The 16,635-nt window shown below is 45.0% G+C and overlaps 2 protein-coding genes across 2 annotated transcripts in view; both read right to left on the reverse strand.

Annotated features, from left to right (window-relative positions):
• LOC119421281 (synaptogyrin-1) overlaps positions 1 to 7,995 on the reverse strand; it is an 8,727-nt gene extending 732 nt beyond the window's left edge. The window contains exons 1-3 of the mRNA XM_037688655.1: positions 7,894 to 7,995; positions 4,402 to 4,639; positions 4,170 to 4,315 (exon numbers count right to left, since the gene is read on the reverse strand). Coding sequence (XP_037544583.1) covers positions 4,170 to 4,315; positions 4,402 to 4,639; positions 7,894 to 7,995 — 486 coding nt within the window. The remainder of the gene's footprint in view (positions 1 to 4,169; positions 4,316 to 4,401; positions 4,640 to 7,893) is intronic.
• A 7,509-nt stretch (positions 7,996 to 15,504) lies between these two features.
• LOC119421208 (aquaporin-1) lies at positions 15,505 to 16,635 on the reverse strand. Its single transcript, XM_037688588.1, has 4 exons — positions 16,201 to 16,635; positions 15,980 to 16,138; positions 15,820 to 15,900; positions 15,505 to 15,669 (listed from the first exon to the last, which is right to left on the reverse strand). The coding sequence occupies exons 1-4, from the start codon at positions 16,633 to 16,635 to the stop codon at positions 15,505 to 15,507; spliced, it is 840 nt and encodes a 279-aa protein (XP_037544516.1).

Here is a 16,635-nt window from a genome sequence, read left to right on the forward strand (position 1 = left end):
GATGTTAACACGTCAGAAAGAACCCAGAATGGTTAGCATGTCAGAGAGTACATATGAACAACTGTTAGAGTCAGAGAGAACACATGAAGAACTGTTAGTGTCAGAGAGAAAACATGCAGAAATATTAGTGCCAGTGAGAGCACGTGAAGAACTGTTAGTGTCAGAGAGAACACATGAAGAACATCATACATAAAAGATGTTAACACGTCAGAAAGAACCCAGAATGGTTAGCATGTCAGAGAATACATATAAACAACTGTTAGAGCCAGAGAGAACACATGAAGAACTGTTAGGGTCAGAGAGAACAGGTGAAGAACTGTTAGTGTCAGAGAGAACACATGAAGAACTGTTAGTGTCAGAGAGTACATGTGAAGAACTGTTAGGGTCAGAGAGTACATGTGAAGAACTGTTAGGGTCAGAGAGAACATGTGAAGAACATCCCACATAGAAGATGTTAATACATCAGAAAGAACCCAGGCTAGTTAGCATGTCAGAGAGAACACGTTACCGGGATGGCTTACTGTGGTCAAAATTGGAGAACCAGGTCTAAAAGAAGAAGTAGAACAAAGAGCAGTAGCAGAATAGGAAGTAGAACTCGTTTGCTCAGATGATCTTCAGGTGATGGACAAAACGTTTGCACAAAAGAAACATTCAACAAAGATGTTTCCGACCGGACCATTCAGGACTTATTTGAGTCCAACCCAGACCATTCAGGGATAATCTGAGCCCAGTGGTTGTTACTGGACCATCAGCAGATGATCATTAGACTAAAAGCTGCTGTCAAATGGTTGGAAGTTCTTGGACTTAAAGAGTCAAATGGAAACACTGAAAGGAAAGGAGAGAAGTTCTACAGAAACTGGTCTTAGTGTGTGAAACTGTTCTGGGTTTTTGGAAAGATTCATGAGAATGTTCCTGAAGAGATGCTAATGAGAAGGCTACATGGTGAGAACTTGGCAATGAACCAAGACTAGAACAGGAACCAAACCAAGGTGCAAACTCAGGACCAAGATCACATGATGCTTACGTCCCCAACCCCCGGTTCCCTGGATCCCGTTGTCCTGCAGGTTTTAGATGTTTCTCTGCTCCAACACTCCTTGTTTAAAATGAACGGGTCAACGAGTTTTTGCAGAACTTGTTGACCTGCTGAGGTGTTCTTCAGTCATTGAAATGAGGTGAGTTAAAGCAGGGTAACATATTAAATCTTTCAGGACAGCGGGGCCCTTAAAACTGGAGTAGGAGACCCCTGACATCCAACCAGGATCAGACCAGGATAAAGAACTGGACCTGGGCCTGAGCTTCATTCGGTCAGATACTTGGGGAAGATTGGAGGATGAGCAACAGGTGGGTTTGAACCTCAGGTGAGCTGGGTGGGGGCACCTGGTGTTGGATGGTTGAGGTTCTGAAGGAGCCGACCAGCAGCAGTGTGTTGGACCCGGGTCTCAAAGCAGACCACAGGACAGTATTTCGGTTCAGGCTGGTGGTTTCATAACAACATGCATGATGATGTCTTTTGTTTTTGTTGAATTCTGAGCTTCACACACAGTTTGTGGACAGAACTCTGAGACCACTGATGGGGGAACAGGGACCCGTGGTGGTCCTGAAGAAAACATCCCAGGTCCTGCTGAAAGCATCATGTTATAAAAATTATACAGTGGAGACTCAAATTCACAAAATTCACAGTTTAATACCTGGAGGCCTTGGGGCCGTGGATCCGTTGCTCAGACAGTGAGGTTCCTGTTGGAAGGAGGAAGATGTGGAAGAAGAACATCTTCAACCTGCAGCAGACCCCAATGAAGACCCAGAATCCAGATAAGAAGAGGCCCAGGAGCGTGGGACCTAGTTCCACATTCTTTGTTCTTACATAACAGCTGTAAAAGCTCACAGATAGGATCGAAAGGGGCCCTCCTGTTTGAGCTCCCAGGCTCCCGGGGCTTGGTTCTGATTGGTGCACGGACCTGATCTGTCTCCCCTGCTGGAGACAGAGAGACACCTTTGGGGTTGTATGAATAATGCTCATGTGACTGCAGAGACGAAGCTTGCTTTTGTTTTTATTTACCTTTAGAGCAAGATGAACTTCTCCTGCACATTTTTGTTTTTAACAAAGTCTATCTGAGAGTAGTTGACCTTTGACCTCAACTCCTGGCCTCCTTTTTGTGTCTTTGGGGAGATAACTCAAAATTTTGACTCTACTGGTTCTCTGCCAGGACACCGGAGGGGGAACACGCAAAAAGAGATGAAAAGTGGTTTTAGGTAGCCTCCCTCTTGGGTTAGCTTCAGAGAGGAGAGATTAAGGAAGTTCAGAACTCCCTGGAGATCCATGGATCGTTAGCGCAGTCTTCGTCCACTCGCGGACCTCATACCTCACTTCACTTGGGTTTTTATTTTTATTTAAATCCTACAGGTCTGGTAAGCCTGCAGGTATCCCTGAGCCCTGGTACAGGTTGACTAACTGGACTGTCTGAGTAGGAGGAAAGGAGTTGTATCTCTCAGAGCTGAATCAACGACAGAAGAAATCACGAGTTTTTGTTGACAGAGAATTTCAATTCAATTCAGTTTATTTATATAGCGCCAAGTCACAACATAAGTCATCTCAGGGCACTGAACACAAACATTCATATATAAAAATAATAATTTAACATTATTTATCGGAGGAGCAGACTGCTTTGAATTTAACTCTATTGCAGAACTCTCATCTTGAGCAAGCATGAAGGCAACAAGCTTGTAGTCTAAGTAGCTGACTGGATTCATTGTGTTTCATGGACAAATATAACTGTGTATCATCAACATAACAATGAATGTTGATTAAAGGGTCTAATCTACTATTTCTAACAGGTCCATTATTTAACAAGAGTAACACATACGACACGTTATACAGCTACATTTTATACATATATCTAAAGAAATGGTCTGGACGAGTAAAGACATTGAATACCCATTGACCTTGATTTGTGACCTTGACCTTGAAGCTGGGGTGATGGAAATCTGAAGCAACACACTATCTAGCAATGGTACAAATCTGCTTCAAGTTTCATTAAATCAACTCGAACGTATCAGAAGTTATGGTCCGAACAAGCGAATGTTTAGTTTTAACTTTGACCTTGATTTTAGACCTTGACCTCTGAGCTGGGGTGATGAGTCATGAACATGACACTAGGTCTAGAGATGATGCATGTGTGTATGAAGTTTCATTAAATTATCTTGAGCTGATCAGCCGTCTTAGGCGGGACAGAAGAAAGTTTTTGGACCTATGTATATATGTCTGCCTTTCGACCAGGCGTATAAAAAATAAGGGACTTGATTAAAAGAGAAATTCTGCTCTTCTACTGACTTCCTGCCTGATATTTGACTGGCGGTGTGCTCAGGGGATCTACATCAGAACTTTAAAGGTGTTGCAGTATCACGTTCACGCATTTAATCCGTTACAACATCATCTTCCATCAGAACACAGGACAAAGCAGGCATCGGGCATTACAGAGTCACAAACGATGGACGCCACCTGTGCAGGTGTGAACGCAGCAGGTTAACCAGGTGACAGCTGTGGTTGCAGATGATTTATTTGAACCGTTGTTTTCTCATGGAGCAATAATTACATAACACACAACCTGATGCTGTGTACAGCAGAGAATACTCAATCAATTCAAACTTGTGGTTTCAATGATCTGTGAAATCATTCAAGCTGAATGTTGAGTATCCAGCATCCCTCTGTTACCATGGAAACGAGAAGGCACTTTGGTTGACAGGCACTCAGAGCGGCCGATCAGAGGGAATGGGTTGGAGAAAGCCCTCTTCTCTGATTGGCTGCAGGAGAAAGGTGAGGTTAAGGTGCATTTGTGTTTTAGGCAAGAGGAGGGGTGAAGAGTTTGTTGTATTCTTCTTCAAAAGAGACTTTCTTCAGACGCTCAAACGACAGCAGGGCGAGACCTCCCTACACACAACACACAACACACCAATGTGTAGTACATCATACAACATGTAACACAACAAAAACCCACAGAATCCATAACACACACAGAAACAAAAGACACACATCAGATGTAGTCTTGAATGCTGGACAGGTGTGGAACATGCTGCTGAGCTCAGGTGTTTAACTTTAGATCAAACATGAGAACTCAGAGTGTCTCTGAGTGAAATGTCTGTTCGCAGGACCTGAATGTTGCAGCAGTACGTACCCAGGTGAAGACAGAGAAGAAGCAGAAGACGATGGTGGCTCTGGCAGCGTCAGCGCCTTCATTCAGAGGGTTGTCCTCAGGTTTAGAGACCTGCCACTGATTGGCCAGAAAACAGAACCCCACAAACCAGACGAGAGACCAGAGAGCTGCGCAAGCATGAGAAACACATGTTGCATGTAGGGCTTGATGCTTGAATAGGTAAGTGACAAAGCAAGGGCATGGTGAGTCTCACCTGACACCCCAATGTCGGCCATGACGGCCTTTTTCCTGTCCTTCACTCCGCTGATCTGAGGAAAATAAACATCCAACGCCAGGAAACCAGCACTGCAGAGGAAACACAGCATTCCCACGGCAACGGCATAGTTACAGGCGTTCTGGTTTTGGTTGAAGATGCAATACTCCTCCACCGTCTCAGGCCGGTTGACATAACCTTCATTGGCAATACAGCCCAGGACCACAATGGAGAAGAGCTGGAGACAAAAAGGAAGGAGTTATCGCCATGCCAACAGGCTAGGTGAAAAGAGTCTAGATGCTAACAAGCTAGGTGCTAATAGACTAGGTGCCAACAAGCTAGGTGCCAACAGGCTAGGTGCTAACAGGCTAGGTGCTAACAGGCTAGGTGTTAACAGGCTAGGTGCCAACAGGTTAGGTGCTAACAGGCTAGGTGCAACAAGCTAGGTGCTAACAGGATAGGTGCAAACAGACTGGGTGCTAACAGGCTAGGTGCCAACTGGCTAGGTACCAACAGGCTAGGTGCTATCAGGCTAGGTGCCACCAAGCTACTTGCTAACAGACTAGGTGCCAACAAGCTACTTGCTAACAGGCTAGGTGCCAACATACTAGGTGCCAACAGGCTAGGTGCTCACAGACTAGGTGCCAACAGGCTAGGTGCTAACAGACTAGATGCCAACAGGCTAGGTACTAACAGGTTAGGCACCAACAGGCTAGGTGCCAACAAGCTAGGTGCTAACAGGCTAGGTGCTAACAGGCTAGGCGCCAACAGGGTAGGTGTTAATAAGGTAGGTTCCAACAGACTAGTTGACAACAGGATAGGTGCTAACAGGCTAGCTATTAACAGGCTAAGTGCTCACAAGCTAGGCGGTAACAGGCTAGGTGACAAGAGGATAGGTGTTAACAGTGTGTAGCAGTGAAGCCATTTGATCTGAATAACTTTTGTTTGGAAATGGTGGCTCTAACAAAAAGACAGGAGCAGTTGGAGGTGGCAGAGATGAAGATATTGTCAAGACCATGTCCTCTGTCCCCTGCCTCACTCACAGTCCCTCATGTCATGTTTCTGTTCATGTCTTCTAACTACGCCCACTCTCCATGCTCAGCCTAATCAGCACTCATGCCAGACACCGGCTACCTGCCTTAAGATCCATGTCCACTCTCATTCCCTGCCAGATTATCACACCATTCATGGTTCCTGATATCCAGCCATTCTTGTTCATGTTCCCGCCTAGTTTTGATAATCTCTTCTTGACGTCACGCCTGCCTTTTGGAAACCCGACCTGCCTGCTCTCTGTATGGATTTGCCTTTCTGATCACGGTAACGACCTCATCTTCTGAACCAACGACTACGATGCACGGATTATACTTTTGGATTCATTATTGAAACTCTGACTCCCTGTGTATGACCCCCGCCTGCATTTCTGGACTTTGTTCTGGGATTTTCACCTCCGACCAAACTCTCCTCAGCTCTGCCGTGCAGCTGCGTCTCACCCAGTGACGGTGACGTCATCCTACCCAACTGCAACAGGTGGCCCCCACCTCACCTGCTTTTGAAACTCTGACAGGTGTCTCTCTCCCTCCTGCCTGTGAGGATCTGTCACTGCAGCTGGATCCTACTCTCTCCAGCAGCTACTGTATATATATCAATAAAGTTGTTTTGTTTGTTTCACTCTTGGTGTCTGGGTGATTCTGAATCCAAAAACCCTGATTCATGACAGATCTTCAGGTTTTGTGTCCCTCAGAGGGACAGCTCAGATTTGGAGGCAAAGTTTGACACAAAAGGATAGTATGGTTTGGACATGTGCAGAGGAGGGATTGTAGGTGTTTTGGACAAATAAGGATGACTATGGAGTAGGCAGAGAGGTGGAGAAGAGGAAGACCACAGAAGGTTGATGGATGAAGGAGGATCTGTGGAGGGCTGGATGCTGGATTAGCTGGAGCCCCCGACAAGGAATAAGAGGAGGAGGCAGGGGAAGGCACCTTCGGGCAGTACTGTAATCAGTGACTGAAGTTAAAGATGTCTCAAGTTTGGACGATATAATTCTTTAACGTCTCTTCTGATAGAGATCTTTGGTAAGTTGGTGCCAGAGGTGGACTACATGTATCTGCGAGCAGCTGGCTGAATGTTTCCAACTGCTCCACTGATGTCCAGTTTTTGAACTTTTGGTTTTTATTTCCTGATTGTTACAGCCGGTGAGGAGAACTGTTTCCCAGAAGTCTTTGCTCCAGAGTTTCATCCACACTTTGTTCATCTTCTGCTGCTAAGCAAGCCTGCTGATGATCATGTGAGCACAGTCACGACCTCTGACTGAAGCTTTGCAGTCATATGATGTCATGTGACGAAAAACTAGATTTACTGTATTTTATTCATCTTATCAGTTTTAATCTACATTCCAACCAAACCCCTTCAGTTTGTTTGTTTGTTTGTTTGTTGTTAGGTTGAGCTCATATTCAGGTACCTGACCTTCTAGAGTTCTGCTGATGTTTGTTTTGTGACCCGATCGGGATCATCGTGGAGTCCAGTCAGAGCAGCCGCAGTCAAACAACGAGCTGTTGTTTGGAGAGTCTGCAGCTGAGCATCAGGAATGTTTCGGCTGGTCTCATGACCCGATCACACTCACAGCTGACAGACAAACCAGAACCAGAACTGGGTCCTACCACTACACGATCTGCAGAGGGTCACTTAAAAGACTTGAAGGAGGTCTGGGTTTCCCTCCTGGACCTGCTATCTCCAGGACCTGACGGGGCTCTGAGATGTTTGAGGTGAAAAGCGGCGTAAAGCAGGGCTGAATGCTGACTTTTCTGGTGTTTTAATTCAAAAACTGAATCCTGACCATGGTCTCTCGGCGGTGCAGGCATAAAGTCACGACTATTCACTGATGCTCATGAACAAACCAAGACCTGGACAATTTATGTAATCATTCAAAGTTTTATCTTGAAGGACTGTGGATAGGCTGGTGAAGATTCTCAGTCATCCAGGACATGATAAATTCAAAAAATGTTCAATACAAAAACAACTGGACTGAACCCCTACTGTTAAGGTGTTGAGGTGTGAATTGTCAATCTGCATATGTATATGTATCTTATCTCACTCAGCCTTATAACCTGAACCCCTCACTCACTGCTCTTTGAATTGAGAAAGCTCCACGGATGAGGAGCGAAACATCTTCTGTTACAAATAAAGTCCAGTTGTTTTTGTATTGAACTTTTTTTTTTGGACTGTGGATAGGAAATCAAATATTAGACAAATATTATTACTATTATTGAAGATAAAATAAAAAAAAACCAGACCATGTGTAATAAATAAGGACTGTGCTGATTTAAACTGCCAGAAATAAAAGATGAGGTGAAAAACATGAGAAGACAAAAACAGTTCTTATACACGAATTAATACGATTAAAACTTTATCTAAACTTCAACCCTGAACAAACGGAGTTAACCTGGTCTGGAGAAACATGAGCAGTCACAAGAAGGTCATAATCCTGACACTGACCCAGCAGAAGATCCTCAGCACGGTCTGAGGCTGCCTGAAGAAGGTCAGAGGGTCGAAGGCACCCCCGGCCTTCCCCGCCCCATACGCCTGGAGCCCGTCCATCCAGACCGCCCGCTGACCCCAGACCAGCTCCCAGAAGTTTGACTCTCCTCCTCAGTTAGAGCCGGTTCTGACAGGCTGGTCCTGCTGGGTCCAATTAGTGAGTGAGTGTATCTGTCCTGCTCGCTTCTTCTACTCTTCTGTTATAAACTGTTCTGTAATCTGCACTAATCCTCCTCATCCTCACTCACAGGCCTTCAGGTTTTAACTCCCTCAGCTTTGTCTCACAGGCTGTGGACCCTTCCTGCCTGCTAATCCTCCTCAGAGGAGGTCCCAGTCATCCAATCAGTGTGAAGGGGGTGGAGTCAGAATGACGTGTACATTCAAATTAAGTTAAGCAAAGTGTGTCCACGGGCAGCACGGTGGTGCAACTGGTAGAGCTGCTGCCTCTCAGCGAGCAGGTCCTTGGTTCAAACCCCAGTCCAGGGGCCTTTCTGGGTGGAGTTTGCATGTTCTCTCCGTGCATGCGTGGGTTTTCTCCGGGTACTCCGGTTTCCTCCCACAGACAAAAAAACATGCATGTTAGGCTGATTGGTAACTCTAAATTGTCCCTAGGTGTGAGTGAGAGAGTGAATGGTTGTTTGTCTCGTTTGTCTCTTTGTGGCCCTGTGATGGACTTGCGACCCGTCCAGGGTGTACCCCGCCCCTTGCACAGTGATAGTTGGACATGGGCACCGGCGACCCCTGTGACCCAAAATGGAAGAAGCGGGTAAAGAAAATGGATGGAAACTGTGTCCACTGTGTTCAAATCTGCCCGTTAGCTCACTTGAGTTAACACCTATATGGCAGGCTGTTTTACCATATAATTAAATCACTCGTCTTTTTTAGTGTTTTAAATTCAATAAAGCATGTATCTTGGTCACAACACTCCGACTGGTAAGAACTGAAAGTAAAAGTATTCAAAATCTTATTATAAACCTTAAAAGACTGAAACGGCCGATGTAACATTCAAAGGTCAGAGTGGAGATGCATTGAAGAGTAGAAACAAGTAAACCAAATGTTTGTTTTGTTCCCATAAACTTTTCAATTTCTTGTTACTGTTCTTAATGTCCCTGTTTTATGTTAAACCTGTATCTGTATTTCTGTAAAGCACTTTGTGCTTTTTATCTATGAAAAGTGATATAAAGTGATATAAATAAAATTTACTTACTTACCAGGGGCAATTCTAGAATCTGACTTTAGGGGTGCATAGCCCCAGTGGCTCTTGGCTTGAACAACATGGTGGCCATTGACGTCAGAAGCATTCATAATGTGTGTGTGTGGGGGGGACACAATGGTGGTGGTGGTGGTGGTGGTGGTGGGGTGGGGGGGGTTGAATAACACGTAATTCTTAATTAATTAATTATCACCTAATTACCACTTAATTTTGAATAAAGTAGATGTCATTTCCTGCAGTCTAGTGTACTTTAACGGGTTATTAAACATCTAGTTTTTTTACCTACATAAGTGAACACTTGATTCAATAACTATTTTAGAGAGCAACAAGAAGAAGCACTAAGCTAGCAGCATGCAACACATATGAGCTAGCTAAGATGCTACAGACATAGCACTCCACTTCACATTGCACAGCCTAATAAACACTTTGTACAAAATCAGTTTAACTGATCATAACAAAGACTAAACTGTTGCAACCAGAAGTTACAACATATATCTACATTTGAAACACGGAAAACAAAGCACAGCTAGCTTTAAGCATTAACCTTTAATTTAACTATTAATCATGCAATGTAATTATGACAGAAAATGGAGGATTTACCTGCAGGTATCTTCGTACAGAAGAACATGTGGTACGTCCTGTTTATCATTGTTGTATTCAGCTGATCACGAGGTCGGCTGCAGGCCTTTATCATCTTTTACATTTTTCCAGACTCAGTTTAGGTTTTGGAAATGGAATAAATGTATTCCACCCTCTAAATCAGAGCTATTCGATTAAACTGCTCAGGGGGGCACAGTTTCTGAAAGCCAGTAGTTCAGGGGCTGGACATCCAGCGATTAAAGTCATTCTGTAAATAAACCAAGTATTACAATGATTTGTTACCTTTTAAATTTGTTTATTTTGTTGCATTGGTGGAGTTTTCATGTTCTCTTTGTGCTGCGGGGGTTTTCTCCAGGTACTCCGGTTTCCTCCCACAGACCAAAAACATGCATGTTAGACTGATTGGTAACTCTAAATTGTCCCTAGGTGTCTCTGTGATGGACTGGAGACCTGTCCAGGTGTCTCTGGACTGAGACATGTCCACGGTGTTCCTCCGCCTCTTGCACAGTGACAGCTGAGATAGACACCAGCGACCCAAAAAGGAAGTAACGGGTAAAGATCTTGGATGTTTTGAACACCAATGATTGAATTTAATGTTGAATCAGTTTGGATTCCCCGGAGCCTGAATGTGTTGCTCCATGTGTCATTTGTTAATCTGTTGTTTGTTTGTTTTTTAAAGGAAATTAAATACTGATCTTCCTGGAAGGCATACATTTGTCTAAGGGGTGCAATGACGAGTAATTTAACAACTTAGCTTAACATTTTTTGACGTATGAGCAATGTTCTGAAAGATAAAAACTTAAAAGGTAAATTTTCAATGAGCTAATATGGAATTCTGCCCACCTATAAAACAAAACACATATTTTTGAAGTGCAATTTTCCAACAATTACAACAATTAATAGTGAATAGTAGTAATAATAGTAATAATAGTGCACCTCCAGCCATGACTCTGTGAAACTTATTAAGTTTGCAGATGACACCACCCTCATCGGGCTCATCTCGGACGGTGATGAGTCTGCATACAGGAGGGAGGTGGACCGGCTGGTGACCTGGTGCAGCAGCAACAACCTGGAACTCAATGCCCAGAAGACAGTGGAGATGATTGTGGATTTCAGGAAAGCCACAGCCCCTCTGCCCCCCCTCACCTGTAAGGATACCTCCATCACCACTGCAAACTCTTATCGGTTCCTCGGCACCACCATCACCCAAGACCTCAAGTGGGAGCCGACCATCAGCTCCCTCATCAAGAAGGCCCAGCAGAGACTGTACTTCCTGCGACAGCTGAAGAAGGCCAAGCTGCCGGCCAAGCTGATGGTGCAGTTCTACACGGCCATCATCGAGTCCATCCTCAGCTCCTCCATCACGGTGTGGTACGCCGGGGCCACTGCCAGGGACAGACTCAGACTGCAGCGCGTTGTGCGCTCAGCTGAGAAGGTGATCGGCTGCAGCCTTCCATCCCTCCACGACCTGTACGTCTCCAGGACTGTGAGGCGAGCAGGTCGGATCACAGCTGACCCTGCTCACCCTGCATACGGACTGTTTGAACCACACCCTCAGGCAGGAGGCTTCGGTCCATTCGGACCAGAACCTCCCGCCATAAGAACAGTTTCTTCCCCTCTGCTGTTGGACTCCTGAACACTCATAATGCTACCTCATAACTTCTGCTTTGGTCACATTACATCTGTATTATAATTGAACACTCCATCTGTACTGTTCTCTAAGCTTTTTTATTGTTTTCTATTGTATGGGTGTACATATGGTTATGTTATGTTTTAAATTTTACTTTATTTGTGGGTGTACACAGGTCTTATGTCTTATGTAATGTTCTCATTTTTACTTAATTTTTACTTTATTTTTACTTTATTTTACTTTATTACTATTCGCACCTTATGTCGAAGCAAATTCCTAGTTTGTGAACCTCCTTCATTGACATGGCGATAATAAACTGATTCTGATTCTGAAACATTTGGCTCAAAAGGCGAGTTTGGGCATTTGTTTTCTTATCAGGTGTGTATGGTGTGACCCTGCCTCTGGCAGTGTTTAACGCCTGAGCTGCCTCACATGGCTCCTGACAACATGGACCTTTCTGCTCACCATGTTGCTCAGGCTCAGTGTCGGTGCTTTGTGAGGCATTATGGTCCAGAAATACTCATGGCTCCCTCTGGTTTGTTGAAGTACACTCCTCAGTCTAAACAGTGTTCATGTCTGCATGTTGTAAATTTGATGTGCTTCCTGTTTCTGTCCAGCAGAGACCAGCAGAATTACCACCAAGAAATGAGCTCAGCTGAAGAAGAAGAATAAAGGCACTAAAAGGTCTGAACATTTTAGACTCATCATGTGTCAGATGATGTCATGATCCTCTCTGAACAAGTAGGAACGAGGTTTAACCTGAGACTGAAAGTGTTTCTGAGTCAGAGCAGACTCCTCGAGGCCTCAGCTCAGAGTCAACACCTTCATCAAAGAGATGGTCGCTCATTTCAGACATGAAGCTCAGCAGAAAATCAGCAGCAGCTCAGAGCAACAAGCTGCAGGACCAGGAGAAGTTCCCTGTGACGTCTGCACTGGACCCAAACTGAAGGCCCTGAAGTCCTGCCTGGTGTGTCTGGCCTCCTACTGTCAGACTCACCTGGAGCCCCACCTGACAACATCACATCTGAGCAGACACCAGCTGGTGGATCCTGTGGAGAACCTGGAGGACAGGACGCGTTTGAAGCACGATCGACATCTGCAGCTGTTCTTTACGACCGACCAGACATGAAAGACAGGAAGGGAGACGTCACACTGAGTCCTCAAGATGGTTTCTGGACTTCTGTGTTGGAAAATGGTACTAAGTAGCTGCTGATCTGGGGTGTGTACCGGCAGTGGGCGGGCCCTTAACTGGTGCGGTGAGGTGCGGAGAGTTGAGACAGTGGCAAAGTGCCACACGTTTGAGCACAGCACGGTTCATACGTGTATTTGGTACCAGGCCACCTCAGGTCAAAGGTCGATGATTGATTTTGTAATTGTGTCATCTGACCTGCAGCCCTATGACACTCTGGTGAAGAGTGACAGCTGTGAACTGATCACTCCCTGGTGGTGAGCTGGATCCAGTGTTGGGGGAGGAAGCTGGTCATACTTGGAAAACCCAAACACAGAAAGATGAACTGGGAACGTCTGGTGGAGCCCCATGTTGGTGCGACCTTCAACTCACACCTCCAGCAGAGTTCTCCTCGTGTCCCAGAGAGGTCGGACACATGGAATTCAAATGGACCACGTGCAGGACCGCAGATGGCGGATGTGGTTTCCAGAAGCTGAGTTGTTGCCTCAGGTGGAGGAGCTCAAGTATCTGAGCATTGTAGCGTTTAAGAAGGGTGACACTCGCTCCTCACTTCAATACACTTGTTTATTTGTTTAGCACTCATTAAAGGGGGGAACCAGCTGGTCCTTTATTGACCAACAAGAACTTAATGAATATATTCACCCTTTAATAATCAGAACTCAGTCGCTGAAGTAGAATCCATTAATTACAGGGAGTCCCATATATAACAAATGAACATTCATCCAAATGAAGATACCAAAGTTGTCTTTGAAGTTTTATTACAAAAATAATGAATCAAACTAAGAATCAACAACAATAACAAACAAACAACATAAGTGATAAAGGATAATAATTTGTAGAATGACTGGTTATAAAAGTAATAAATCAATATGAACAATTTAAACAATAAAGGATTAATTCACTTTTATCTAAGGCAAAATTAACTCTTTGAGCAGGAATTATTTTAGCTTTTACTTGCGCACAAATTTAGACAAAGTTTGACTATTTGATCAATAGTTTGCTTTGGATTTTGGTTGAGAGAAGTTATTTAATGTGATTTGATCAAGTCATGTATTATCACTGCAAGCCAGAGAATGATTGATCAAGCTGCATCAGCTAAAATGTCATAACCAGACCCAGAGTTGCATCATGTCACCAGGTCTCAGCTCCTTACCGGGTCAGTTTGAGGGCACCAGTTCACTCATCTTTGCAGGGTTCTGCTGGTGGATCAGACCAGGACACCATGAGGAGAACTAGCCAGGAACTGCCCAAGGTAGCTGAAAGTCACTACCGCTTCAGGGGTCGTGAGGACGACAGCTGAGAAGATCGGCAACCTTCAGCCGGCTTACACTTAAAGCTGAAAATGTGAGTTTCACAGTGAGAAAAAATGCTCCATCCTGGTAGTTGCTTAAAACTTCTACTTTGCTTCTAACAAAAAGTGTAACTGAGCAATCATGTTTATTTGCTCAGGAATTAACGGAGACGGACATCAGACAGACTGCATCAGGATCGGGGACCAAGACGAACAAAAAAACTTTGTGTGAGCCATCAGCTCTCAGAAGCGTTTTAGGAATCTCTCAGATGTCATGACTCCCCTCTGAAGTAAACAGATCCAGCTCAAAGAAGTGTCTCTCAAGGAAAAGCTGTTTTTATGAAACACAGAACAGAGAAATATGTTAAACACATATATTTCACATGATTTCATTATAATGATTGGAAACAATAATCAGCATTATTCACGTGTACACCTGTTCTAATCAAATAAAACAAAATTCATTAACAATTTTTTTTTTTTTCTTAAAAACAAAAAATAAAGGTAAACATGAGTCAGACTGTGGCTGACTCAGTCCAAGGACAGTGAATGTGTGAAAACATCAGACATTATTCAAGTTTAAAGCAACTTTAAAGAACACAGTTCATGGTGAGTCTGGAAGACAACCCAAGGGTCAGAGGTCAAAGTAAGGGGAGCGCATCTTCATGCTACAGCATCATGTTCACAAGTGGTGGTAGGATGGAGCAAGAGATGGATTGACGGATTGGGGATTTGTTTTCAGTAATGAGGCTGTTGCTTCAGTCAGTTGTGGTGTAAATAGAGTTGAGTCTAAAGGCAAAGCTCTTGATTTATTGGTCTGTCTTCATTCCAAGCCTCACCTGTGGACATGAGGTCTGGATCAGAACCAAAATAACCAGATCATGCATGGATAAAAGCGTCTGAACGGAAAGAGAGAGAGAGAGAGAGAGAGAAAGAGAATGGTTGTTTGTCTTGTTTGTCTCCAGGTGTCCCACCCATTATCTTTACCCGCTTCTTCCTTTTTGGGTCATGGGGGTCACTGGTACCCATGTCCAGCTGTCACTGTGCGAGAGGCAGGGGACACCCTGGACAGGTTTCCAGTTCATCACAGGGCAACATGGAGGCAAACAACCATTCACTCTCTCACTCTCACCTAGGGACAATTTAGAGTAACAATCAGTCTAACTTTTTATTAATTCTTAGAAGCCTTGGAAAATATATTACATTGAACTCGAATGGACCTTTACCGGTTCACTGATGACGTCATAGTGGCAGAATGTCTCAGGTCAGGTTTTGTAGACAAACACACATCATCATCCTCACTTGTCTGTGTGTGTCCGAGGTGCGGTTTCCTGTCAATCTCTGAGCATTTATTTTGTAGTTTCCTGTCAGTGATGAGTTCAGGTGTATCAAAATGTGAAACTCCAAACCCATTAGAACCAAGTCCATGAGTCGTGGTGTTTTTCCAGTGCTGATGTGAGGCATGGTTGAGGTCAAAGGTCAAAGGTCGTAGATAAAAAAAAAACCCGCAGGAGATGGATTTTATTGATGAGAATCAGTTTTTACCATCAGAACCTTTTAAACAAACTGTGATCAGGTGTTGAACAGCAACAAGTACCATGATGACATCACCTGATGACATCATAGATGGGTTTGGTCAGGGGATGTTACGGCAGCTGTGACAGTGCCCCCTCCTGCTGCTTGTCGGTCAGTTCATACAGCTGCTTTAGCTCCACCCACCAGTCTTTGGGGCAACGCCAGCGCGGCCGCAGCAACAGGTCATTCAGGAGGGCAGCAAGGCACGCCCCCAGAGCAGGCCCCGCCCAGAACACCTGTAGAAGAATTAATTCAATTCAATTCAGTTTATTTATATAGTGCCAAATCACAACAAAGTTGTCTCAGGCATTTTACAGGAACATTCACATACATAAAAGCCAAGAAGTTCTCTATCTGTGTGTGTGTGTGTGTGTGTGTGTACTGACCCAGTGGTTTCTGAAGTCCAGTGTGACGACAGCTGGGCCAAATGACCGAGCTGGGTTCATCCCACAACCTGTGGCCCCCACCTGAGAGAGAACACACGGGTCACAGGTGTGCTGCTCACCTGTTTGATGTTCTACTTACTGAATGTTGGGCGGGACTTACAGCCACCAGGTGACCCAGACTGACAGCCAGACCGACCAACAGAGGAGGTGCTGCTGCCGGCAGAGAGACGTCTGTGGTCCTCAGGACAACCAGGACCAGCTGGAGGGTGACGAGCGTTTCCACGGTAACTGCCTGGTGCAGCTGAACTCCTGAAGACACCTGAACACAAACATGAACAAACTGCACCCTGCTTGGCTTTCATGATTCAGAGTGACACTCACCTGGTTTAGAGCGGGCGTCATGTCTCTGGTCAGGCCCATCAGCAGCCCTGCAGAGGCCACGCCCCCCAACAGCTGACCAATCATGTACAGTGCAGCCCTCCACAGGCGGAGCCTCAGGGTCAAAGCCATTGCTATGGAAACCGCTGGGTTCAGGTGAGGTGCCCCACCCACACAGAGCGCTGCCATGGCAACAGAAAGACCGAAGACCAGGACCACATGCAGAGGACATGCAGGTACAAGTTCTGATTCGCCCAAAGACGGGCAGCTCTGATTGGTCAGACTGACAGCTGATCTCAGGTTGGGTCTTATCAGGACAGCAGATAGGCTGGCCAACAGGAAGAGGGCGGTGCCTACAAACTCCAGCAGGAAGTGATGTAAGCAGGACGGAGCGAGGACATCGTGCAGGACAAGACGAAACCAACGAGAGACGAACAT

Source organism: Nematolebias whitei, chromosome 15, assembly GCF_014905685.2.
Source record: "Nematolebias whitei isolate Nwh7 chromosome 15, NemWhi1, whole genome shotgun sequence".
NCBI classification, from domain to species: Eukaryota; Metazoa; Chordata; class Actinopteri; order Cyprinodontiformes; family Rivulidae; genus Nematolebias; species Nematolebias whitei.

Coding starts and splice junctions, on each gene's coding strand:
- LOC119421208 (XM_037688588.1), bottom strand. CDS start 16,635: ATGTTCGTCTCTCGTTGGTTTCGTCTTGTCCTGCACGATGTCCTCGCT. Junction 15,901..15,979: donor GTCTGGGTCACCTGGTGGCT/GTAAGTCCCGCC, acceptor GTTCTCTCTCAG/GTGGGGGCCACAGGTTGTGG. Junction 15,670..15,819: donor TGGACTTCAGAAACCACTGG/GTCAGTACACAC, acceptor ATTCTTCTACAG/GTGTTCTGGGCGGGGCCTGC.